Here is a 26,042-nt window from a genome sequence, read left to right on the forward strand (position 1 = left end):
GCCAGTATGCTGCAATCGTTAGGTTTAATAGCGATAAGAGTACTGTATGTCTCGCTTATAGCAGATTTGTTTTTTGATGAGTATAAACAAGTCCAGATGTCAAATTCTGGAGATTCTGGGACTTCAAAGATTTGTTTTTTATTGATCAGGAAATCATGTATCTGTAGGAATTTGTATCTCATGTTTTCAGATAAGTTGTATAGTTGTTTAAGAGTGTCGAATTCCATAAAGCCCTGTGCGTTATATAAGTCCCCTAAGGTTTTAATACCTAGTCTAGACCATCGGTGGCCAGTGTTATCATTAAAAATATTTGGTAAGCCTGGGTTTCCCCATAGTGATAAGTTCGAATGGAAAAAGTTAGTGTCACAGAAGGATAGGATATTACCCCATATCTTTGTTATATCTCTGGCTGTCTTAAATTTGACTCTATTGTAATAGTTGGGATCGTTCGTTCTAAATAAGAATAGATTTGAATCAGATTTTAACATAAAAGAATGAAAAAATAAAGCCCTTCCTTCATTGAGTAATGAGCGTAGCCGATTAGTAAAGGCGGACCAGAAATATAATTTAAAGTCGGGAAAATTGAGCCCACCATCGGGTGTGTCTTTTTTCATAAAGTTCAGTGATCTTCTCGCCTTTTTATAACCCCATATAAAGCAGCTAAATATTCCATCCAGCTTCTTAAAGAATTGATTATTTAGTGCTAATGGTATGGATCGAAATAAGTATATAAACTTAGGTAATACCTTCATTTTAATCAAATTTATTCTGCCAATTATATTGAGGGGTAGCCTGTGCCATTTCTTTAGCTGTAGTCTAGTAGTTTTGATTAATTCATCGTAGTTTATTTTATTAATGTCTTGTATATTAGCTGTTATTTTTATTCCCAAATAAGTGGCTATTTTGCATATCTCAGGCATCGCCACAGGAGGGGCATAGTTAACTATTATTTGTGTTTTTTGTAAGTTTAATTTATAACCCGCCACTTTGCCATATTCCTCAGCTTCTAAAATTATACCTTTTTGAGCCTCTACTACATCTTCCGTGTAAACCGCTATATCGTCAGCATATGCTGTTATTTTTAATTCTTGGTGTCCTGATTTAAACGGTATAATCTGAGTTTGGGATTGAAGAGCCAACAAAAAAGGTTCTAAAGAAAGTGCAAATAAAAGAGGTGAGAGAGGGCAGCCTTGTCTAGTTCCTCTTAAAATCCTGAAGTCTGAAGATACCAACCCCCCGTAGCTAGTAAATGCAGTTGGTTTATCATATAATGCTTTGATACAATTCAAAAATTCCCGCCAAACCTTAATTTAGATAGTACGCACCAGAGAAAATCCCATCCCACTCGGTCGAAAGCTTTCTCAGCATCTAGCAAAATCATACCGAGTGGGGTGGAGTTGGTCTCCGCAACGTCAAATGCTGTTATGGCCGTGTTTACGTGTATGGTAGTGTCTCTCCCAATAATGAAGCCATGTTGTTGCGGATGGATAATCATGGGCATGATGGGGGCCAGTCTTAGAGCTAGGATTTTGGCGAAGATTTTTGCATCTGTGTTTATCAACGAAATTGGGCGATAAGACCCTCTCTCCTCTTTTGGTTTGTCCTTCTTCAGAAAAAATATTATTTTAGCCCTATTCCAGGATTGTGGTGTTTTCCCTTCTAGGCCTACATATTGAATTGCTTTTAGCAAGGGTTGTTCAAGCTCTTTTAAGCATATTTTGTATATTTCTAAGGGTATGGTATCTTCCCCTGCTGCTTTTCCTGAGGGTAATGAGGCAATGGCTTGATGAAGTTCTAACATGTTATCTCATCAGACAGTGAGTCTATTTCAGTGATATTTTGAGTGTCTATGATATATTTTTCAGTATATTTTTGTATGTCATCTAAGCTGGGGGTTGTTTCTGGAGTATATAAATTCTTATAGTAGTCAGCGAATTGTTCTAGTATGTCTTGGGGTTTATTATATATTTTGTTCCCTCTCCCCCGAATGCTAGTGATTGTAGCACCTGCTCTGTCTTCCGCTGTTTTATACGCAAGGATTTTCCCAATTCTATCCCCGCCTTCATATTCATTTATTTTAAATTTATGTAGGCTGTTTTTTTTTAAAAAATCTGTTTATTAGCATAGTATGGGAAGCAGTTACACACATTTCAGGTTCAGTACATCAAGGTAAACCATGCATATGTCTGCTTAAAACAAATATGTTGCTTTGTCATTTCGATTTTACATTTTGTGGCGATCAGAACTGTCGCAGTTAAACAAACCCCTGTTTTCATAAACCCTCCCACCACCCTCGAACAACCCTCCCGACACTCTCTTTGCAGCTCTCTAATGAAGTGAATAGAACGAACATTTATCTGGGTCACCCTTAGTATTATAACATGTAGCCTCTTCTTCAGTACACTTAGACGGTGCGGGGCAGCAAGCCAGTGATTGGATGTTCCTCAACCCATAATCATGCATCACAGCCGGTGACAGTGTATGAGATGAAATTCCGGCTCCGGACATTTTCATTCCGCATTCGGTGCGTCACTGTTATCCCCTTCTTCCCCACCATCTCCCGTTTCAAACTCCCCCAACGTGACAAACCAGTCCAGTGAGATCGGCCTTTTCCGTAGTCCTCTGTATTCTTCGCGCTGCAGTGCTACTCCCTCTGCCCTGCCCCAGCGCACTACCTCTGCCTTCCATAATTCAGGGTTGGGTGGTTTAGGTGACTTCCACCTCATCGTGATAGCTCGTTTCGCTAATAAGAGGGCCAGATCTGCAAAGCGTGACGCCACTGTCCTGCTGCGCTGGGAGGGCCCCAGCCCCAACAACGTGCCTTCTAATGTAGGAGATCGGGACAGGGCCCCAGCGCTCTCAAGTGATGCATGGACCGAGGTCCAGTAGTACCCTAACTTGGGGCATTGCCACATCATGTGTATCAGTGATGCATCTTCAGTGTCACAGCGGGGGCAATTGCTTTTCGCATCAGGAAACATCGTATGTATGCGGTGTGGGGTCAGGTAGGCTCTATGTAACAGCATTAATTGAATGAATTTGAACTTGGGGTTCCTGGCTACCTTTCTGGGAAATTGCAGTATTCGGTCCCACTCTTTGTCTCTCAGGGGCCTACCAATATCCTCCTCCCATGTCTCCCTGAGAAACGAGAGAGGGAATGTCCTCCCTTCTCTGATGCCAGCAGTAAGCCATCTCGTCAGATGTGCACCCGATCCCATTAGATAGTGCATCCTAGTGAGGGGGTTTGTGTCAGGTTCCTGTCCCTCAGGTGACCATGTATGTGTGATATAATTGCGAAGACCGGCGTACAGGAGGAATGAGCCCCCAGGTATGCCTTGTGTGGTTCTGAAGTCTTCAAAGGACAACAAGTGGCCGTCTGCAAACAGGTCGCCCACATGCGATACTCCCGCGTTATGCCATGTGGTTAGTGCGGTCGCCGTGTAAATTTATGTAGGCTGTTGACGCTCTTTTTAATAAATTTAGATTTTGCTTCATTCTTCAGTGTCGTGAGTTTAAGCCCTATTTCTGTGCTTGAAGTCGTGTTGGCCTGAAGGGATGATGACAAAAGTTCTTCTTGGGCAATTATCTTTGACGTCAAAATCTCATTCTTTTTTTTTATTTCTATATTCTGTCTAATCACATAAGTTTGAGTATAGCCTCTAATGCTGGCTTTGCAAGTATCCCAAATTATTGCTGGTGATGCTGTATTTGAGTTTATATTTATAAATTCTGTAAGGTGTAATTTTAACTGTGTTATGTATTCTGTGTCTGATATTAGGTGTCTTGGGAAGGAAAAAGGCCTAGAAGTGGCTCTGTGCTCTGTTGTTTTAAATGATAAAATTATAGCGTTGTGGTCGGAGGAGATGCGTGGGCATAAGATCATTGAGCTTGTGTTCAATAAGTTATCACTTATAAATGCCATATCGATCCTTGAGCATAGTTTGTGGGGTGCCGAGTAATATGTATATCCTGGCTTGCTAGCATATAAGTATCTCCATGCATCTTTTAAGTTATGTATATAGCACATATCCAGTATAGAAGCCCTTGTTTTGTGCATTCTTTGATGTCCCCCAGATCTAGTAGTGTCTATTCTATAATCCATGATACAGTTAAAATCTCCCATAACAATTAGTTCTCCCTCCCAGTCTAGAAGTTTAATGTTTAATTCGTCAAAGACAGTAGGCTCATCTACATTACTTCCATAAACCACACATAGAACATAGTAATCATTCTCCAACCGTATCTGAGCAATTGCCCATCTACCGTTTTTGTCGCAGGATGTTTGTATTGTCTCAGCCTTAAATCGTTTATATTTAAGTATAGCAACTCCCCTAATAGGTTGGCAATATGATGAACTGATGATAACTTCGTATCCTAAATGGTTAAGTAGTTTTCTATCCTTTCCTGTGATATGTGTCTCGGACAGAAGTGCTACATGTGAGTTATGTAATTTTAATTCTTCTTTTATCAGCATTCGTTTATTCTTGCTATTTAGCCCAGCAACGTTCCAGGCTAGGCATTTTATTTCATACATCTATATGTCGATTTAACCCAAAAAAAAGAAACAAAAATAAAGCTTTACTATCGAGGTTTATCTTATATTTATCAAAGCATTGAGTTGCTCCCCTGTATTGTGTTCTCATAATTCCTTTAAAAAAGGTTCCAATATCATTGTTTAGTTCCACCCCCTCGGCCTGCAAACTTTTTTTTTCTTTTATTTTACCTCCCCCACCCACAACCCCCCAGAGTGCGGAGAACACCCTCCCACCGCCCCCCTCCCCCCTAGCTCTTACCCCAGCCGGGGTAGAGCCAACCCTCAGCATCTGCTGCCGCTGGATGGGCAGCTGGTTGGCAGCTCTACACCGAAGCCCTCCCCCTCTCTGCGCTTAGACAATCCATAATCTATATGTCCACCGAAAAAAAAGAAGAAAGTAAACTAGTGTTGATCTTGCGTGATGTAAATACACTAACTAAACAAATTTGTAGCAAATTTATAAGCATAAGCACTAGAGAGAAAGTAATGCCAAAAAAGAAGAAAAAAAAAAAGAAAAAAAAAAAGAAAAAAAAAAAGGGGAGCTTCTAGCAATAAGAGAAAAAAAAAAGAAAGTTCTCTTGCAGTGTCTCTGCTGTTCTACTTAGTTCTTCGTTTTAGAGTTAGTCTTGCTTGGGCCAGCATCAGTGTCAGCTAGATATGCTTCTGCTTCTTTTATGTCCGTAAAAAAGTGGGTGCGGCCCCCTTTTGTTACCTTTAGACGTGCTGGTTCCTGAAGAAATACTTGGGCACCGCTTGACTTAATGGGATCTATCAGCTTGCGTAACGACCATCGCCTATCCATGGTTTCTTTGCTGAGATCAGAGCGGACAAAAATCGAGATTGCACCGATAGTTACCGGGGTGTTAGGGCGAGCTCTCTGCCAGATTGCTTGGCGAAGTAAAAAGTTGCCAAAATAAGCCAAGAAGGGGCGGGGGAACTGGCCCCCTCTGTTTCTTTGTATTATAGGAAGGCGGTGCGCTCTCTGGATTTGTGAGTCCCAGTCCCAGTCCGCTAGATCAGGGAAAGCTTTCTGAAGTAGCCCCACTAGATAGGCCCTCGGGTCAGATCCCTCTGTTCCTTCAGGTATGCCAAAAATTCTAAGATTCGAGCGTCTCTGTCTGTTCTCCAAGTCCTCCACTTTTTGCTGTAGAGTCGCAATCTGTGTTTCATGTTTATCGAATGAGGATGCATTTCTGGAGCTTGTTTCTTCCACATCGGCAACTCTTTGCTGTAATTCCACAATATCTTGTGAGATTCCTCCAAATTTCCCAGTCAGTTCTTGTAGAGTTATCTGTACTTTGTTATTGTCTTATCTTAATTGTAAATAATGTTCTTGAGCCTCAGTCCGTTGATTGCTTAATAGCTGAAGTATGATATCCAGTGGAGAGGCGCCGTTTGCGTCTCGTAAATTTGGTTCCTCTTCGGGTGTAGTCATGTAAGCTGTTATATGATTATCATTCTCCGAGTTGTTATGAGACCGTGTAGGTTCATGAGAGAGGCTCACAGTAGATATGGGAAGAGCAGCATTCTCTGTTATGTTTGTATTTGTTACAGCTAAAGAGCATGTTTGTGGCTCAGATATCTCTCTCTCTGCTGCGGGAGTATCCATAGTAGGGTCTTGCGGCTCAAACAGCATTGTTATAGGCATTTGCTCAGAGATAGTATCTGATGCATAGTTAGATGTTGTGTTAGATAAGTTGGGTAGAGCAGTTGAGGGATCACCTTTCCCGTTGTTGGCGTCATCATTATTAGTGTCATTGATATTCCCTTGTGTAGCTTTTAAGGATATTTCTGTTGGGCTTGTTCCAGAGAGTCTTTGAGTCATATTTTTAACTAGCCCTTTTGTCACCATCCATCTTATTAGCGGGCTTTTGGCTTTTGTCTTGTAGAGTTTTTGTCAAAGTCTGGCTGTTATTTATCACAGAGCTGTTTAGCAATAGGCTAGGTTTAATATTTCTTTTTTTTGTCTTGGATTTGTTTCTTTGTGTACGTCCTTTCTTGGCTTTTGATTTTATGCCTTTATCAACATTGTTCTCTTTCTCCCCTAGCTCATCTTCTGTTTCGGCATCACAGTCTTCAAAAGAGCTTAGTTCCGTGATGTCTGTCTGTTCTGCTGACAAGTCTTCCACTGACCCACCTTCTGATAAGTCTATTATAGGGGCCATGGCCATATCTCCTTTATTAGTACTGGTTATTAAGCCTGTTAAGCCTGTTAGTTCTGCATCTGCCCCACCAATATCACTTTGAATATCTGTGCCTGAGTTAGAACTTAACTTGCTTGATGTTTCAGTTTCTGTTTCTTTGGCTATCGCTATATCTTGGATCCCTTTTGAAATATCCACCAAAGTTTCCTTATCTGTATCATTTTTAGCGTCATTTTTAGCTGCAGTTTTAGCAACCACTTCCCCCAGATGCCCAGTTTTTTCCCCCATTGTAGCCAAAGAAATATTAGAAATATTATTCTTTTTCAGTACCTGTTTTGTGGTGCTGCAGTCCTCCAGTTGTTGAGCTCCCACCGTGCCTGAATCCTCAATCCTCTCTGTAAGAGCAGGAAGTTTCATTTTTTTCTTTTTTTCACCCTCCTTGTTAACAACTGAGGCATTTGGCATAGTTGAGGCTGCGAAGGTGAGCCCTTTCCGAGGTGTATTGGTTGGCATCGGCTGTGGGGACAATGGAGTGGTAGATGCCTTTCCAGCTGTCAGGCTAGACGAGCCGCTAGAAGAGCCGCTCTGTGACTGTACAGGTGAATGAGGAGAAGATGGCAGTTTACTTGCTGTATTTTTACTGTTCCTTGTAGTCCTAGGAGGGTGCTTTGGTGACATTCTTCCTCCTTGTTTCAGAGAATTCGTAAGCTTGTGGCTCCAGCTACTCAAGTGTGCTAGTCCAGATGAGTGGAGCCCAGAGCCTCTGAGCCGATCAAAAATCGCCTGCCAGAGAAGCGTGGTTTTGGCAACAAAGTAGAACATTTATATTAAATTGAATTGCTCTCTTCTGGTAGTGGATCACGTTTCTAATCTCCACAGTAAAAGATATCAGCACGTCATTGACATTGGCATTGCCGTACCTTTTCTCAATGTAGCGTGGAGCAGTTATTCAAATCGGCGCCCAGCGTCCGCGTTCAATCACTGCTCTCAGGTATGTCAGCCTTTTCTCTTATGGCCGCCAGCTGCTTTTTCACTTTCAGCAGTGCAGCAGTGCAGCGTAGCATAGAAACCCTCGTACTCGCACCCGTGCTTGATGTCGGGTTTTTCAGCTCCGTAGCTTTTCTTTTTCAGCCGCCAGCAGTGCAGCGTAGCATAGGATCCCTCGCACTCGCACCCGTGCTTGATGCCGAGTTTTCAGCTCCGTAACTGCCTACCTCGCGTTGTTGCATCGGTGCGAGGAAGCCAGCTCTGCTCCTCCTTTTTCAGCGCTCAGCACTCCCGGTTTCAGCTCCGTATTTTTTAAAACAGCCTCGGTGATTTTCGCATCTCGCCTGCGAAGAGAGGGTAGACTCAGGTGAGCTGCTGGCGTCGATCCTCACTCCGCCATCTTGGATCCACCGCGTCTTTAGACCTATTGCATTGCAAATCTTTGTTGGAGGAAATATTAGCCCCCAATGAAACCTTAGAGATGGGAGGGATTGGGTGGAGGAAGAGCAAAAGGGATGGACGGGATGTCAAGCCTAAGCGCTGCTTAATAGTTAATGCGCTTTACGCGTCTTTAGATTTGTAAAGCGCATTAACTATTAAGCAGCGCTTAGGCTTGACATCCCGTCCATCCCTTTTGCTCTTCCTCCACCCAATCCCTCCCATCTCTAAGGTTTCATTGGGGGCTAATATTTCCTCCAACAAAGATTTGCAATGCAATAGGTCTCGCATTTTGGAGAGTTAAAACTATTGGCATTGTAAATGACAATGGGCCAGATGTAGGTCGCCCAATACCGGTCGGGAACGCCAAAATTACCGAATTTCGGCCGTTACCGACCGGTATTTGGCATTTATAATGTAGGTGGCATGATTGTAGGATTCGGTATTTTACCAAATCGGTAACTTAAGAATTGGTAAATTACCGAATTCTTAACATACCGATTCAGTAAATTACCGAATCCATAATGTAGAGAGCACTCAAGTGAGTTCATTCCTCAGTTAAGGATTAGTTATTTACCACCAACTACAAGTTGGTGGTAAATAACGAAAACCTTTGAAAAAGCAATTTTTTGCTTTTCCAACAGTGCGATGTGTCAGACATACATGCCCTTAGGGCATGTATGTGTGCCACATGTGCACCCATGCACTATTCAGAGGGGCAACAGGGTGTCAATTTGATACCCTGCCACCCTTGAATGTGTTTCCCATTTTACCGAATCAGTATTTACCGATTCGGTAATTCCCATTCATTCCTATGGGCCTCCAGGCCCATAGGAATGAATGGGAATTACCGAATCGCTAAATACCGATTCCTAATTACCGAATCCTACCGATTTAGTAAAATTTACCGAATAATTAGCTACATCCCATTTACCAATTCTTAAATACCGAATCGGTAATATTCGGTATTTAGGAATCGGTAAATGAGAATTACCTAAATCTGGCCCAATATCTTTTACCTATGTGTTTTGGTTTAGAGTGTAGTGGAAATGCATGAACAGAAACACAGCTGCAGAAGTGTTTAGAAGACTAAGAATGGGGAATTACTACTGGAAACAGAGGCACAGCTGTAGCACTGCCTAGAGGATTTTGAATGGAGGAGTTACCAATGGGACCAGAGAAGCAGCTGCAGTACTGTCTAGGGGACTAAGAATTAATAATTACTACTGGGAACAGTAAACGAAAGTGCCAACTTCTGATTTGGAAAGCAATGTAAAATTGGGAAAAGACAATTAAAATAAGGCCATGAAGTTAATGATGAAATTTCCTATCCAAGTGATAGTGAGACTGATTTGTGTGAGCTATAATAGAAAAAAGGAAAACAAATGAAAGCGTAAATAAGATTGAGTTTAAAAATAAATAAATAGAGGTACACCCTTCAGAGAGAGAAAAAAAAGAGGGGATCAGGATGAGAGCAGAAGAAGGTTTTGTTTGGAGAAGAAAGGGTAAGAGTTCAGACAGCTAAAAGAAAAAAGATACGCTCCCTTAGCACCCTTTAAAGCCTAAGAGTAAGTTATATGAAACAATTATTCGTGTTTAGCCATTGTTTTTCCTCCATAAAATGTGAGGAAAAGTGTTCACAGAGAGTGAGTAAGCCATGGGTGAGGAGGTTTACATGTAAAGTGAACAGGATGAAGAACATTAAATGTATTAACTGTAGATGAGGAAAATATGAGAAACAGCAGGCATGTGGGGATTTATGTTAAATTATTCAACAACTGTGCATTTAAGCAGAACGGAGATAACTAGGTAAAAATCCGTTATTACTTACATCTGGCAATATATGTGATCTACGGACTGGTCTTGTGTGACTCTGGGTATGCAGTGCTAGTAACCTGCTCCTGCAGGCCAGTGCACAACATTTTTCTTACACTATAGATAGCGCTTTCTCCATGCTCCCGGCAGATAAGAAAACAAATATATTTACATTGCTGAAATCCAACCTTGCAGCAGCACACTTGCATATCCCACACATGACAACAGACCCGATTAAGGCCTGGCCTCAATAGAAGCCAATAGGAGAAATACATTCTCCCGATTATTATTTTTTTTTAATCACCTACTTTCCTCTTTTAAAATGCTGACATGTATGCACGTGTCGTACTAGACCTAGACAGTTGCTCTGGTTTGTTGACGTGATGCTTTTCCGTATCTTTTGAAACAGCATCATCTTTCCCTTAGCTGGTTTACTGAATCTGAAGTTTATTTTCACTTTTCCCCTTTCGAGGTCCACAAAGTCCTTGTTAAAACCCACGCTTGTTTCTGTGCGCACAAGACAGATCTACAATGTGTGTGTGGTGACATTCTAGTATTTTGTCACCCGGACACGGAAGGGGCTGGGACAGGAAGCGGAAGGCGGCCATGTTCTGTGTTCGCGCCGACCGCGTAGAGTGTAGAAGCGGTTCCCGGCGCTCCGGGGAATAAAGACTTGTAATACTCCAACTCTGCTTCTTGTGGTAAATTAGAGAATCCTATAATGGCGACGAGGCATGGGATTTAGTACCCGCTCTCCCCACCTACCACGGGACACGGCAGCAAGCGGAAAAGAAAATAAAGAAATAAACGGACTCACCAGCAACCCGGAGCGTGGCAGCGGACCCGAGGCTGTTCCGAGCCAAGACACAACGACGCCCAGAGACACCAGGGAGCGTACAGTGCACAGAGGTACGCCATCTACACACACAGTACTGCGGAGCACGCCAAAACATTAGAGCCGGCGCAGACGAAGATTTTGGGTGCCAACTAGGCGATTTTCAACGCCCGCAGAGTGGGGCACGCACACAGCACGCTGGCGGTGCGCCTCAGAAGCGAGGGACAGCCTAGCACGGCAGACCCAGCAATAAGGGACGACCAGCAAGCCCTACCAAGTCCCGAAGGGGCGGCGGAAGGGGGTGTGGCTGACGACGACCTCAGTGACGTGGACACGGCAGAACCGCCGACGCCTGGGAGCCCACAAGGTCGGGCTATCCCCAATCAAGCAAACCCAGGAAGACCAAGCAAGATGGCTACTCAATCCACCTCCCTCACCCAAATGGTGCCATTCCTTTCGAAGAGCGGGGAGCCAGAGATGCAGTGGGAAGACTGGAAAAGGTACTTCCTCAACTACTTGGAAGCACTGGAAGAGGAAGGTGGAGCACCGTTCTCGAGCCCGAGAAGGAAGAAGATTCTACTGCACAATTTGGGCCCGGAAGGGATTAGAGTATATGACACCATCGTCAAAGGTACAAGGGACGCAGCGGACACAGATGTGTTCAGCCATGCTATCGCAGACCTCGACGCACATTACAGACTAGTGGTATGCGTGGCGATCGACAGACACAACTTCTTCCAGAGAATGCAGAAGAGTGGTGAATCGGTGGACGTGTATGTGGTAGCACTACAGAAGTTAGCCCGGTCATGCAAATTTGGCACGCTACATGATGACCTGATAAGGGACCAGATCATCATGCACACATCTAGCACCCACGTCCAAGAGAAGCTGTGGGTCAATGGGGATGCCCCCCTAAAAGAAGTCTGGGCCTTAGTGAAGAAGGCGGAACTGTCCAAGCGCTGTGCGCAAGCTGCCAGGAAGGAGGCAGGAGGGACGCAGACGGTCTGCAAGATCATGACGCCGGCGAGAGGCGAACGAACGAAACAGAGGGACCAACAAAGGAGTCAAGACGGCAAGCGGATCTCCCAGACCAGCCACACAGACCAGAGGACAGGAAAGGGCGGACGCCCGAGCTGTTACAGGTGTGGCAGTACATCGCATTTGGGAAACGACAAGGTGTGCCCGGCGTTCAGAGCGAAATGTTCCTACTGCAGTGTGTTTGGGCACTACGAAAAGGTATGCTGCCGAAAACCCAAAGGGGCCATGGTCAGATATGTTGATCAAGAGCACCAGGAAGAAGTAGTGAACCAAGAGGAGGAAGATGACCTGGAGGAAGTCCTCTACATTGATGTCCAGGTACTAGAAATGGATGGGACAGAGTCAGAAAAGCCCAAATTGAACATGCACATAGGAGGGGTGCCCATAGAGATGATTGCGGATAGTGGAGCGCCCATCTCCATAATACAGAGACAAGTGTGGGAAGAAAGATTTGTGTCAAAGATAGAAGAGGAGTTGCGTCCAATGGACTTACGACCCGTCACATACACGGGACAGAGAATTCCCATGTTAGGATACTGCCCCTTACTGTTCGAGTTCAGAGGCCGCCAGGCGAATTGCAAGTTGTATATTGCTGAAAGAGGCCCATCGGTGCTCAGCTGGAAGGACCATGGGGCGTTAGGGATACAGTTCAATCCAGGAGGCATAGAAAAGATCTTGCTGATGAACATGGAAGAAAAGGACAATGTCGAAGCCTGGCACAGAGCATACCCCAAGGTGTTCAGTGGGCAAATAGGCGAACTGTCCAAGTACAAACACCTCATAAAATTGAAGAAAGGGGCGAAGCCTGTCGTTCACAAGGGGAGGAACATCCCTTTCCGATGTAGGGAAGCGGTACAAGCAGAACTTGACAGGTTGGAAGGAGAAGGGGTGATAAGGGCCATCAAGAGTGCTGAATGGCTTTCGCCTCTAGTAGTGGCACAGAAGTCGAATGGAAGGGTGCGGCTGTGTGTCGATCTCAGGGAGCTGAACAAAAACATCCTGGTCGACAAGTTCCCTCTGCCCCGCATAAATGAGATGCTGGCAAAAACCAAAGGAATCAAATGGTTCTCCACGGTGGACTTGTCATCAGCCTACCACCAGGTGAAGCTACATCCATCGTGCAGCCACCTAACGTCGTTTATCACACCTTTCGGCTGCTACGAGTTTGTGAGGATGCCATTTGGTCTGGCCTCAGCGGCCGCAGTATTTCAGAAGATGATGCACAGGATCCTAAGGAACATGGAAGGTGTCCAGTTCTTCCAGGACGACATCCTGGTTATGGGGAAGTCTAAACAGGAACACAATGAGAAACTGCACGCAGTACTAAGCACTTTGCAGGAAAACGGATTGACGGCAGAATGGTCAAAATGCAAGTTTGGAATGCAGTCCGTCACTTATCTTGGCCACGAAGTGAGCGAGAAAGGTACCGAGCCCAAAAGAGCAAATATGAAGGCCATTCTGGAGGCACCTACCCCTAGTGAGAAAGAGGACATTCGGTCATTCCTGGGAATGGCCGAATACTACAGCAAATTCATTCCCCACTTTGCCACCAAGACACACTGTCTACGCCAGCTGTTGAAGGAAAAGAACAGATTCCAGTGGAACAAGGAAGAACAGGAAGAATTCGACACCCTGAAACGGGAGATGCGCGAGACCATACCCCTAAAAGGGTTTGACCCTAGCGCGGAGTCCATTCTGACTACTGATGCGAGTGACCGTGGCCTGGGGGCGGTGCTAATGCAGCGGTCGGAGAAGGGTGAGACATCAACGGTCAGCTTTGCCTCAAGATCTCTTGCACCCAACGAAGAGAAATTTAGCGTCATAGAAAAAGAGATGCTTGCCGTAGTGTGGGAAATGGAGAGATTCAGGCAGTATTTGTGGGGTGCCAAATTCCTAGTGAGAACAGACCACAAGCCTTTGGTCAAAGTGCTGACGCCCAGTGGCCATGCTCATACGACGCCAAGGATCGCTAAATGACACTGCATTTGCTGGACTTTGTGTACGACGTGGAGCACATATCAGGGCCGCAAAACAAGGTGGCTGACTTTCTGCGCCAAGCAGCAGCCATGGAAGAGGCGGACAAGCAAGAGAGCCCAAGGTGGGAAGGATATGTGGTGGCCACCATTCAAGATATGGAGAAAGTAATCAGTGCACAAGAATGGGAAGAGGCGTACAGGGCAGATGAAGACTTGGAAGCCGTCAAAGGGTATGTCATCCATGGGTGGCCAGAAAAGAGACACCTCAAGGAAGCACTAAGGAGGTACTGGGAGGTTAGAGATGAACTGTCGCTGGCAGAAAATCCGATGTTCCTCCTAAGAGGCGACAAAGTGATTCCACCTCAAGGCATAGTTGAGCATTTGTTGGCCTTACTACACGAAGGGCATCAGGGAATCACGAAAACCAAGGCCCTAGCCAGGGAAGCATACTGGTGGCCAGCCATCGACGCCCAGGTGGAGCATTATGTGAGACAATGCGAGTCATGTGCCAAGGCGGACAAATCCCAAAGTATGCTGAGACCACCATTGGGGAGGCTCCCAGTACCTGACGGACCGTGGGAAATGGTCTCCGTAGACATAATGGGACCCATCCTCAACATAGAAGGGCTTCAGAAATACGCTCTGGTTCTCATTGACAAATATTCCAAATGGCCGGAGGTAGAAGAGAAGGAGACAGTGGAAACGGACACGGTGGTGGACTTTTTGCGCTCCATATTCGTCAGGGAAGGAATCCCAAAAGTCATCACGTGTGACAACGGGCCACAGTTCACGTCTGCAAAATGGGAGGCTTTTGTATCTAGGAATAGGATAGAAGTTAAACACACTCCCATATATCACCCGGCAGGAAATGGACAAGTGGAGCGCTTTAACAGAGTGATTATGGGCACCATTCAAGCCGCCATAAATGAAGGACTAGACTGGGAGAAAGAGTTGCCGAAGATGATATGGGCCTACCGGATCACCCCGGGGAGCACGGGATACAGTCCATTTAAGATTCTGAGAGGGAGAGATGCTTTTACAAAGGACAACATTGTGTGGAGGAAAATGGTGGTGCAAAGTAAATGGTCACCGGCGGTGGTCAGGAGGAATCTGGAAAAGGCACAAGAGGCGTACACTGAACACTTCAACAGGAAGCATAACGTACAGGGAGTGTCACTGGAGAAGGGCGAATGGGTAAGGGTGAAGCTGGCAATCATCAAAAGGAAGCGAGAGAGCAAGTTCTCACCTCCCCTGCAAGTATTAGAACCCTACCCCAGGTCAGCCCTGCTGAGTGACGGGAAGGTGTGCTCACAGGACAGAATGGCGAAATGTAGCAAGATTCTGAACTGGGGAGAAGAGACCGAGGAAGGAGCAGAGTATGTAGATGATGGAGAAGAAGCATGTAGCGGAAGGAACCGAGAGGAAGTAGGAGAAGGCACGCAGCAAGTGGATGAGGAGAAAGCAGGAAGAGACAAAGAAAAGGGAGAGACAGAAGAAGCGAGAGGCGGGTGCAAGGAAGGCTTGGAAAGAGACAGGATAAGAGGCAAACCGGCAGGCACAGGAGATAGGAGTGACAAGATTGTACAGAAGAATGAAGAAGGAGATGAAGTGATGAAGACGAGAGCAGGATGAGTCGTAAAGATGCCAGGGAAGTTTAAGGACTTTGAAATGAACCGCAAGTAAAGACCTGAATTATGTTATCTGTTATTGCATAAAGGGGGGAGATATGTGGTGACGTTCTAGTGTTTTGTCACCCGGACACGGAATGGGCTGGGACAGGAAGCGGAAGGCGGCCATGTTCTGTGTTGGCGCCGACCGCGTAGAGTGTAGAAGCGGTTCCCGGCGCTCCGGGGAATAAAGACTTGTAATACCCCAACTCTGCTTCTTGTGGTAAATTAGAGAAGCCTATAGTGTGCCTTTGCAGCAGAAACTACAGATGTAACACAAACGTTAATTGTGACATTCATGGACAAGGAAATTAATTTCTAGGCAGCTCCATCAGACTCCATTGGTAACAAAGGTGTCATTTATTTCTGTAGGATTCGTGACATATCCGACGCTCTCAAGTGAAGGTGTGAAAGAGAAAGCAAGGTGATATTCCACGTTCAGTAATTAACAGTCATTGTTATCTTATCGCAAGTGTATTAGCCTAGCTTGAACCATCTGGCTTCGATCTGGTTGGAAGTATTTTGGCTGCCACTCCCCCACCATCGTCCCAGCTTTGAAATACAGTGTCAGGAAACAGAGGCAGAGAGTCTTCAGTGAATACTGGCCTACCCACACCCTCATGGCAGCCTTACTTCACACACAAGCAGGCCACCCACAGAAAGGCACACGAGCCACCTTCAAACATGGCGCTGACACTTCACTACCATTTCAGAGCCTATGCTTCTTCTCCACTTCTCTCCATCACACACGACATATCTGTCTCTCAAGCGCCCGTGCAAAGAACGAAGGCAAAGAGAAAGTTGGCACTGTAATTCAAACAAAGGATGCTTGAAATCCAGAAGCACAGCTACTCTAAGGATTCTGGCAAATAGAATCCTAATTAGTAAGCTGCTAATTTTCTTTTAGACAAATGAGGAATGCCCCCTATTGACTCTAGCAGGCACGCTAGTATAAAGAACAAGCATTCGCATTGCCAATAGGTCTAGCTTTTGGGACCTTATAAGTATTTAGTTATGCAGCACAATATTCTTGGTGCAACAACATCTACTGTTGCATGGCTAAACCCTTATAAGGTCCAAAAGGAGAGACCTATTGGCTATGCCAATGTTTGTAAATGTATGTTGAATGTCTAATTAACTGTTGTTGTGGTGATCTTCTTTGAATTAGCCATACTGTCACAAGCACCGGTGTTGGCTTTTAAGTTCCGGTGCTGAGCACCAGAAACCACTGGCTCAAATTAAGCACTGGTCCTTCCAGTAGCTAGACTGCCATGCCTAATAATGAATTGTAAAACAGTAACCTAGGACTGGATGCACAGCTGTGAGTTTGCCATGGTTCTGATTCTTTGGGGAAGCAGGAGGCTATCAGTTTACTCTACACTGGTGAATCTTGGCTTAAAGAAGACCCCTGCTCTGTTCCAGAAGGGCCGCTTTTCCTCAGAATGTGAGTGGAGTGCTGTCATACTCCCACGGGCTCTCCCATTCCCGTGGCTCAAAACTGCATGATCTGCAGCAATGAAACCAACCACAGAATAAACTGGACAAACATTAAAAAAATAACGCCCCTTGAAAAAATGTGTCTTTTATATCATTACATAATACCTGCAATTGAAAGGATTTTTCAATGAGCTTTTTACGGAACGGTTAGTGCCAGATTTTTAAACATGGCGCTTTTCCGAGCAGAAACACTGTGCTAAGGCACGTCTGAAAGAAAAGGCATGCTGTTCCAAGAAGGTTGTGTTCGTTTAACACATTATCTGCTGCAGTATTTTCTTTGCCACATCCACCATCATGAGTTTTTTCGAACTCAGCTATTAACAGACAAGTTGTAATAAGAAGAGGTGGGGTCCAGGGAGAGGCCGAACTGAAGTCAGCAGTCCACTCATAGTATGAGTTCGGGGCTGGACCTGGGAGCTGTGATTCAGATACATTGGCCACATGTTATGCAATGTGGGTAGGGGGCAGAAGCAACACAGGGGATGAGGGGCAGAAGCAACATGGGGGCATGGGTGGGAGTAGGTTTTTAAAACAGGTGATGTGAAGTAACACAGGGGCGCTGTTGGGGACGGAAGCAACACGGGGAAGAGGGGCAGATGCAACAAAGGGTGCAGATGGGGGATCAAACAGGATAAAGACAGCAATGTGGAGGAGACGGTGAGAAAGCACATGGGTGGAAAGGCAGCACTAGGATGAGGAGGGGAAGCTCCTAGGCGAGAGGGAGTAACCAAGAGTGTGGTGAGGGAAAGAAGCATACGAAGAAGCCTTGCGTGGAGTGCAATAAAACAAAAAGAAACAAGCTTGCCTTCTCCACAATCTGAACCAAAGAAAAAAACAGGTATGTCAAGCACTCTCTGAATTACGTAGTATTCCAAATGATTATTATTGTCATTCACAAGTTTTAAGGTTAGAGTTCATTGATAGGAAATGGACTTCCAAAATACGGATCCAGACCAGATGTTAGACTTCAAATCTTTATTTCATATACATTAAAGGTATTTCCAGCGTGTCCTGCCAACACGTGTTTCGTCTCATGGAGACTTTTTCAAGGCAAAAGGAAATTGCACATTGATGTTAAAAGACACAAGTCTTACAGGCTGCGGAAGGGGCAGGGCACAAACCCGTCCCAAACACCTGCAGTGCACAGCCGAAACCCATGCATAGTGTGGTTAACTGATGACAGGATGAGGACACAGAGCTTGGCAGCCACAGCCCTGTGCCAAACTTCCACTGCATTTTGGTATAGCGCACAGATGGGTTAGTAGATGAGAGACGGTTGGGTAAAGGGGTCAGGACCACACCCTAAGACCATGCGCAGCAGGGGTTGACTAATAGGGCTGCTGCACTTGGCCTGGGCTACTGCACTTGGCCAAGATCAGGTCCTATGGCAAACCCAGCTGTGCACAGACAAAGGGGATGGCTTGATGGCAGACCAGGCCCTCTGCCCAGCTCTCACTGTGCACTGCTGAAGGCCATAAACTGTGAGGAATACCTGACGTGGTAGGTTGGGCAGAGGGCCTGGCCCTTAACTTAGCCCCCTCTGTTCAAAGCCAAAGGTGCTGGTTGGTTGGCTGCTCACAGTGGTAGCTGTGTGCATTTAAAAAACACTGGGAAAGGTTAGTCCATACAAAAGGGGGTGGTTTGTATGTCTGCGTCTTTCAATAGCACAACATCTATAATCTCAAACAGGGAACCAGACAAGTGAAATTGCAAAAACAATGTTGCAATCATAACATCACTCCACGTTTTTATAGCAAAATACGCAAACTTTATGGGCAGCCCTCTGTGAAAATGTCACAGATAGGATGATGGTGTGCAAGTACAATGGGCTGTACACAGGAAATGGGCATTGCTAGGTTCCCCTTACCTCCAGTCCGGGGTAGCTAAGAACAACCAGTGAAGCACATGCATTCACATCATCTCCTTTGATGAAGGACAGGTCCACGCCTCCAACACGCTGCAGCCCAGAGAAGTCAGGGTTCCTCTGCCACTCTTCTGTGTCAACAGTGATTACATGAAACTTCAGCTGGCTTTGCTCTCTAGAACAAAGGAAAAAAATAGCATTAACTGTGAAAAATGTTATTCCTCCTTCTACTAAAAACGTCACAGCCACATTCAGAATATCAAACTTCAGGTAGCGAAAATGAAGCCCAGGTGTACCCAGAGTTAATCTGGTAAACACCCCGCAAGCCAAAGGAAACCTAAGTCACTTAAAAGAAAAAATAAAGTTGAAGGTCTAAAAGGAGGACTGACATGATAAGAAAAAGCATTTGGTGGCCAATGCAAGAACTGCGTTTGTGGTGTGCAAGAGCAGTTTATTAGTGATTTAGTAAATGTCTACACAAGAAGGTCGAGCATAATCCAACTAATACTAAGCAAGTATAATGTACAGCAACATGAGAGCGGCACAAGAGAAAAAAACTATCAACTCATGAAAGCAGAGAACATAACAGATATGTATAATGCTGGCATGCAGCTATACTTTGACCAAGTAATAACAGCATGAGGGTCAACTGCCACCAAGAGCCTGAGAGGAGTCACTTGTTATGTTATGTTAGTGGTTTGTAAAGCGCCTGGTTACTCTAGTCGGAGTGTCTCCGTGCTAGGATGCCTCACAGAGAACTTAAGGGCCCTGCCCTAGGCCTACTGACAATTTTGCTTGAAAAAACAGGTTTTTAGTTTTTTTCGGATCAAGTTCTTGGCAAGTTCCATTCTGAGGTACAGAGGCATGGAGTTCCATAGTTTGGCAACCAGAAACCTGATGCAGCTGCCACCAAGAGGAATTCTGTTAATCTGTGGAATAACTGTTAAGGCAATGCCTGAGGATCTGAGTTGTCAATTAAGGAGGTATGCTTTGATCAATTGGAAGAGGTAACGAGGCCCCTTCCGGTTGAATATTTTGTGAAGGAAGCATAATGCTCGAAAGGATATTCTGTCCTTCACAGGGGAGCTGAAGAAGTTGCAAACATAGATTCTCAGAATGTTCAAAAGCAAATGGGCAGCAGCGGTGTGTACTCTTTTGGAGCTTTCTCAGTCTGCCTTTTGAGCGCCCTAAATAGAACACATTGCAGTAGTCCGGTCGCGATATCACTAGGGCCTGGACAATAGTTTTCTTAACTGTTTATGGAAGAAGCCCCAGAATGTTCCAGATCATTTTCAGGACACCAAAACAGGTGCCAACTGTAGCGGATCTGCCTATCAAAGGAGAACCAGCAGCCAAGGTTTTTTACTTTGGATTTGGGGGCCAGAGCGGGGCCTAGCTCCTTGGGCCACCATGCAAGGGACCAGATTGATGATTGTTTTCCTACCCCTAGGACCTCTGTTTTCTCTGCATTAAGTCGCAGGCAGCTGAGATCCATCCATTTAGTCAAGTTTGCCATGCAATTTTTTTTTTATTGTGTGCAGTGCTGCTGCCATTTTGCGTCAGGGTAAGGATCAGCTGGGTATCATTAGCATAGGACACCATCCTGACACCATATTGCTCAATTACATCTTCCAGTGGGTGCGTGTAAATTTGGAACTAGGTCAGGCTTAACGCCGAGCCTTGTAGCACTCCATTCTGGAGGGGAAAGGTTACGGTGGTACAGAGTTTCTGGAATACCTGAAAGGTATGGCCGTGGAGAAAGTCAGTATGCCACTCAAGCGGTCTTCCCCCGATGCCCCGACTCCATAGCCGACACAGTAGTAGACCATGGGACACAGTATCAAAGGCTGCACCCAAGTCCAGCAGCACTAACGCCACGGTCCTGCCCTCATCAGCAGTACTGCGTAGGAATTCAGAGGCTAAAAGAAGAGCAGATTCCGTGCAGAAAATGGGTCTACATCCAGACTTGTAATGGGGCACCTAATACACGCAATATAAAGACAATAAAACACTGATGAAACCAAAAAACACCAAACAGACACTAGGTCACATATGAATAGCGAAAAATTAAATAATCTACACTTGCAGCAGTATAACATTTTCTCACAGGCAATCATAACCACAGAATCGAACAGGTCTTTTCCTGAACTCCAATGATTGCACAATATTTGGACAGCAATTCAGAAAAAGGTCCTATGGAGCTGTGGTACACAAAAACCTAAACTGTGATTCAGAATATAACTTTGATCCTATAACCGACGTAAACTTGAAGCATTACCAAGGAGTGCTGCCCAACCACCCAAAAAGTACCCCACCTACCATATACAGAATATCTAATGAAGCAAAAATGTATACAGCAGGGAAACTGATGAAAGCAACCTGAAAGTACACAGCGGAGCAAAATCAAAAGAAAGACGAAAAAATTGTTAAAACCCATCCAGGATAAGTAAGGTGGCAGAGAATGATATAAGTGGCATAGCTGACAAGGAACAACTCATACTCTAAATTCCATATAGGTTAAAGTGCGACTTAACCAGTCGGTATCAAGACCCCTTTTAACACTGACAGAAATAAACACTTTTACATTACTTGTTTAGTGGAACAAATAGAAATTCCTTGAAGGCCTTCCTGAATGGAACTCTACTCACATAAATGCAAGTGATGGTGAAAAATTAATCAATTCCATCCACCAAGATGTGGATCCTAAGGCTCACTGAACCAAAGGGACTTGAGCTACATTTCACTGATTGAGTTTGCTTTGTTCGGCCAAAATTGGCAGAGTTTACCCAGACGTGGGTCGCTTGCTCACTTTGGCACAGGAGTCAAGCTAGCCTGGTTGATGAAGGGTGTTACCCAGAAAACGATCCAAGGATGCTTGTTTGCGGTTCAGGGAAGACCTGGCTTGGCAGTTCGGGCTGGACTGTTCCCATGAGGCACAGGGTCACGACTGATTTGCATATAACTGGGTCTGAACTGAGGTGGCGAAGTGAGCTAAAGAAAGATTATGGATTCAACCCAGATCTGTGACTGGGGGAGAGTGTCTGAAAAGTTTTCAGTACTCCGTCCATCATCTCCTGTGTTTGCTTTATTCGCCCTAAGTTGGCAGGGTATGCCCAGACTTGGGTCCATTGCTCACGTTGCCACTGGAGTCAAGCTAGCCTGGCTGATGAAGGGTGTTACCCAGAAACCAGTCCCAGGATGCTTGTTTGCGGTTCAGGGAAGACCTGGCTTGACAGTTCTGCCTGGACTGTTCCCAGGAGGCACAGGGTCACGACTGATTTGCATATAGCTGGGTCTGAACTGAGGTGGCGAAGTGAGCTAAAGAATGATGATGGATTCAACCCAGATCTGTGACTGGAGGTGAGTGTTTGAAAAGTTTCAGCGCTCCGTCCATCATCTCCTTGTGTTTGCTTTGATCTGCCAAATAAGGCTGACAAAAGGTCTGTGATTGCTTGTGTTTCTACTCATAGCTACAAGTTTTCTACCACTGTCAGTGCAAATGTCCACAGGCCCTGATTCTATGAATCGGAATAAAAAATAACTAATACAAACGTCCTATTTTACAAAAATATTTGTTATTTGCACCTATGATGACTTCAGTCCATATTAACACATTGGTCTGATTATTCATGGTGAACCATTAGTCACAGTACAACCCAGAATTCTGCCCTCTTGTTAAGTGGGAAAGTTGTATTGCATCATGTTTTGATGATGTACCTTGAAGCTTACAATGGGACTCTTTGAGCTGATTAACATCAGGTGAGTCTTGCTCAAGTTCAGTGACAACCACTCATGCTGTAATTACTTGAACATGCTCAGTACAGATACACAAATAGATTCCTGGATACCAATTTACAGAAAAAAGACAAACAAGTGTGACTGGCTTAGATGAAAATATTTAACCCAAGCTCAACAAAATGTTTTACATACATGAATATTGGGAAAAGGGCCGATCGGGTGGGCACCCCCAGTTCGAATATGAAGGGGGCCTTTAATTACCTCCACGTCCATCTTCCACAAACAGCCCTTAGATTTTGAGCAATTCCCTTAACAAAAGTTTAGCCGCCTAAACGTAGTTCCCCCAACATGGCTCTCATTACCCAGAATGCCAAACGGGAAACTTCCATCACACTTACTCTTTCTTTTCTTCTGATGGTGCAGGATAATTCCCTTCCAACCAAATAGGACTTTTTTTTAAATTAAGTATTGTATATTGTTTTTCCTTTCCTTTCCTTTCCTATCCTGTGAGATTTGCTATAGCAACCTTGTTGCACTTAACGGTACAGTCTAAACAGCCTAACTGAGCAGCAGCCCATTAGTCTTATTTTATTTGACTCGCTAAGCGGTCTAAATGTAATGGCTAGTTTAGACCATAGCTATGCCTGTCTACACAATGGCAGCTCCCGCGGGAATTGACATGTGACTTGATTGCCTAGAAACTTCTCGAAGCAGGAAGCTCCGTCGTTTGTAGTGCATGCTATGATGGAGGACGCTAGTGACCAGCCTAGAGACTCTGAGGTTGTGGGGACATCTAGCAAACAGACTATGGTAACTTTGCACCATTAATACCAATGGGGTTACCCAGTTTGTGTACAGAACCTGGGGAATACTACAGTAAACGAACAATGGTTCTGCTACCTATCTCTCAAGGAATTCATTAATGATCAAATCAAGCCCACCCACCGTGGGCTAACCATTTAATTATTTTTTTTGTAAATATCTTTTTATTGCAGCAAGGTAAGTGATACAGTCCGTGCATTCGCGCCATTTTCGTTGTTGTTCAATATATATGCAACTTCCCAACCCCCTTGTCACACAGCCATTTAGCTCACACCCTGGAGGTTGAGCGGCGATATCATGAATAAAGAACTGCGCTGGGGAATTCTGCGTTGCCCAATAACCACCAAATGTTCGGGAAATGGCAGTGCTGCTTTTCAGTCCTTCCGCTCCCTCCTCTGTGCCCCATGTCCGAATGAACCAAGAGCCACTCCTTACCATTACTGAACAACCAGCCCCCCGCTCCCCCCAACTCTCCCGACCCCTCCTACCCCCCTTCCCACTCCCAGAACCGCCCCCGCCCCCATCCGCACTCCCCAAACCCCCAGGCGTGCTAGAGTACCACCGGTACGAGTCCTCAACCCTCTCGACTAGGTCAGATCCGAAGTGAGCCATCAGGAGCTATCAACAACCAGCTGTCAGTCATCACAATGGAAATAGGGGAGCAAAGGAGGGGGCCTAGGTCACCCCTCCGTCAGGCGGGCGCTCCGCCGGAGCTGGGCTATGCGCCGGGGTGTCCTCTTCTTCCATGTCCAGAAGCGAGATCTAGGACCAGCCTCTCCCACGCCCTGGCCCTCTCCTGAGCCGCGTCATTGCTTGCCCTGAGTGCTGCCTGCATACGAAGCTCTCCCTCACACCTGGCCCATTTATGTAGCTCAGCCTTCCACCGCTCTCCCGTGGGGCCCCTGGTCGCCTTCCATTGGGACGTGATGGCCCGCTTCGCTAGGAGGAGACCCAGGTCCAGAAACTTGCTGGTAACCTTGTTTTTTGATGTGTGTGGGAACCAGTGTAGGATGCAGTGTGCCATGGTGAGTTGTAAGTCCCTCTCCTTTACCTCCCTCAGAACATCCACTACCTCTCTCCAGAAGGAACCCAACTCAGGGCAGGACCAGAACATGTGTTGGAAATCGGCTACGTCCGCCGGGCAACGCGGGCAGGACGCCGGATGGGCTGGGAAGTACTTATGTAGTTTGTCAGGGGTCAGGTAGGCCCTGTGCAGGACATAAAAGTGCACCAGCTGGAACCTAGCGTTGCGCGTCCCGTTCCGGGCCCGCTCCAGTATACCATTCCACGCCTCCTCAGGGATCTCGGTCGCCAGGTCAGCCTCCCATTTCGCCTTCAGGGTCAGCAGTGGGGCGACGGCCTCCAAGACCATGCGTCGATACAGACATGTGACAGCCTTGACCATCCCCGCCATCATCACTACATACTGGCAGCCCAGAGATAGAGGCGGTTCCGTCATGCCCGTCTTCCAATGTTTGCGGATCGCCGCCGTCAGCGCCGCGTGAAGAAGGAAGTCCCCCCCGCCAACTCGAAGCGGTCCTTCAGGAGGTCGAAGGGCAACAGCACCCCGTTCTCGTAGAGGTCACCCATGGACGACAGCCCCTGCAGGTCCCAGCCGTCTAGTCCGTGCCACGAACCACCATGTGGAAGCGCCCCGCAGAGCTTGAGTGGGATCTCAGGCGCATATGGAACCGCGATACCACCCCTACGGCGATACCTGTTCCAGCATTTTCGGGCTGTCGCAAATTCCTGAGTGAGGTGGAAATCTCCCATCGAGAGTCCCAGGACAATCCGGGATAACACCTGAACCGGGCCCGCCGGTTCACCCGAGCCGTCCTCTCCTCTCCTGGCTCTAGCCACCCACTGCGTCAGCCATTGCAGTTGCGCCGCAAGGTAGTAGAGCTCATAGTCTGGCACTGCCAACCCCCCGTCCGACCGAGGGCGGAGAAGCGTGTCATGTGCCACCCTGCGTCTGCCCGTCCCCCACAGAAAGCCGATGACCATCGTCCGCAGCCGCCGGAAGTAGCTCGCCGGGATCCAGATCGGGAGAGTCCCGAAGAAGTAAAGCAGCCGAGGCAAGGTCACCATCTTGAGAAGCGCCACTCTCCCCATCAGTGACAACGGGAGCGTGCTCCAAAAGTCAAAATTCCCTTTAGCGTGCCTGATTGCCGATCCAATATTTCCCTCAAGGATATCCGCCCTATCGTGGAAGATCGAGGTGCCAAGGTACCGCAGACTCCTCTCCTCCCACGTCACTCCCTCTGTGGTTTGTGGGCATATTCTTCGTGGGCGGGCTGGGAATAGGTGGGACTTCGCCCAGTTCACTCGAGGCCCGACACTCTGCTCAAAGATTGCAGGAGGGCCTTAGCTCCACGCAGGGAGTCAGCCGAGTCCGCCAGGAACATCAGCAGATCATCTGCGTACAATGCGATGTGGTGCACTTGTCCATAGACGTCTAGTCCACGAAACGCTCGGCCCAGCCGGGCTCGCGCCGCGAGGGGCTCAACAGCCAGGGCGAACAATAGGGGGGAGAGAGGACATCCCTGGCGGGTGCCCCTGCCCACCACACACACATCAGAGATAACCCGCCCAGTTCTGACCCTCGCCATCGCGTTCTGGTAGAGCAGCAACGTCCAATTCACGAAGCCCTGACCGAGGCCCAACGCGCGCATGACATGGAATAGGTA

The 26,042-nt window shown here is 46.2% G+C and overlaps 1 protein-coding gene across 2 annotated transcripts in view; it reads right to left on the bottom strand.

Moving 5' to 3' along the window:
• ENDOV (endonuclease V) overlaps nucleotides 1–26,042 on the bottom strand; it is a 238,911-nt gene that overhangs the window by 153,803 nt on the left and 59,066 nt on the right. For both annotated transcript variants that reach the window (XM_086931043.1, XM_086931044.1), the window contains exon 2: nucleotides 18,799–18,970. In XM_086931043.1, the coding sequence (XP_086787169.1) occupies nucleotides 18,799–18,970 (172 nt within the window). The remainder of the gene's footprint in view (nucleotides 1–18,798; nucleotides 18,971–26,042) is intronic.

Source organism: Lissotriton vulgaris, chromosome 7 (genome assembly GCF_964263255.1).
Source record: "Lissotriton vulgaris chromosome 7, aLisVul1.2, whole genome shotgun sequence".
In the NCBI taxonomy this organism is placed as follows: domain Eukaryota; kingdom Metazoa; phylum Chordata; class Amphibia; order Caudata; family Salamandridae; genus Lissotriton; species Lissotriton vulgaris.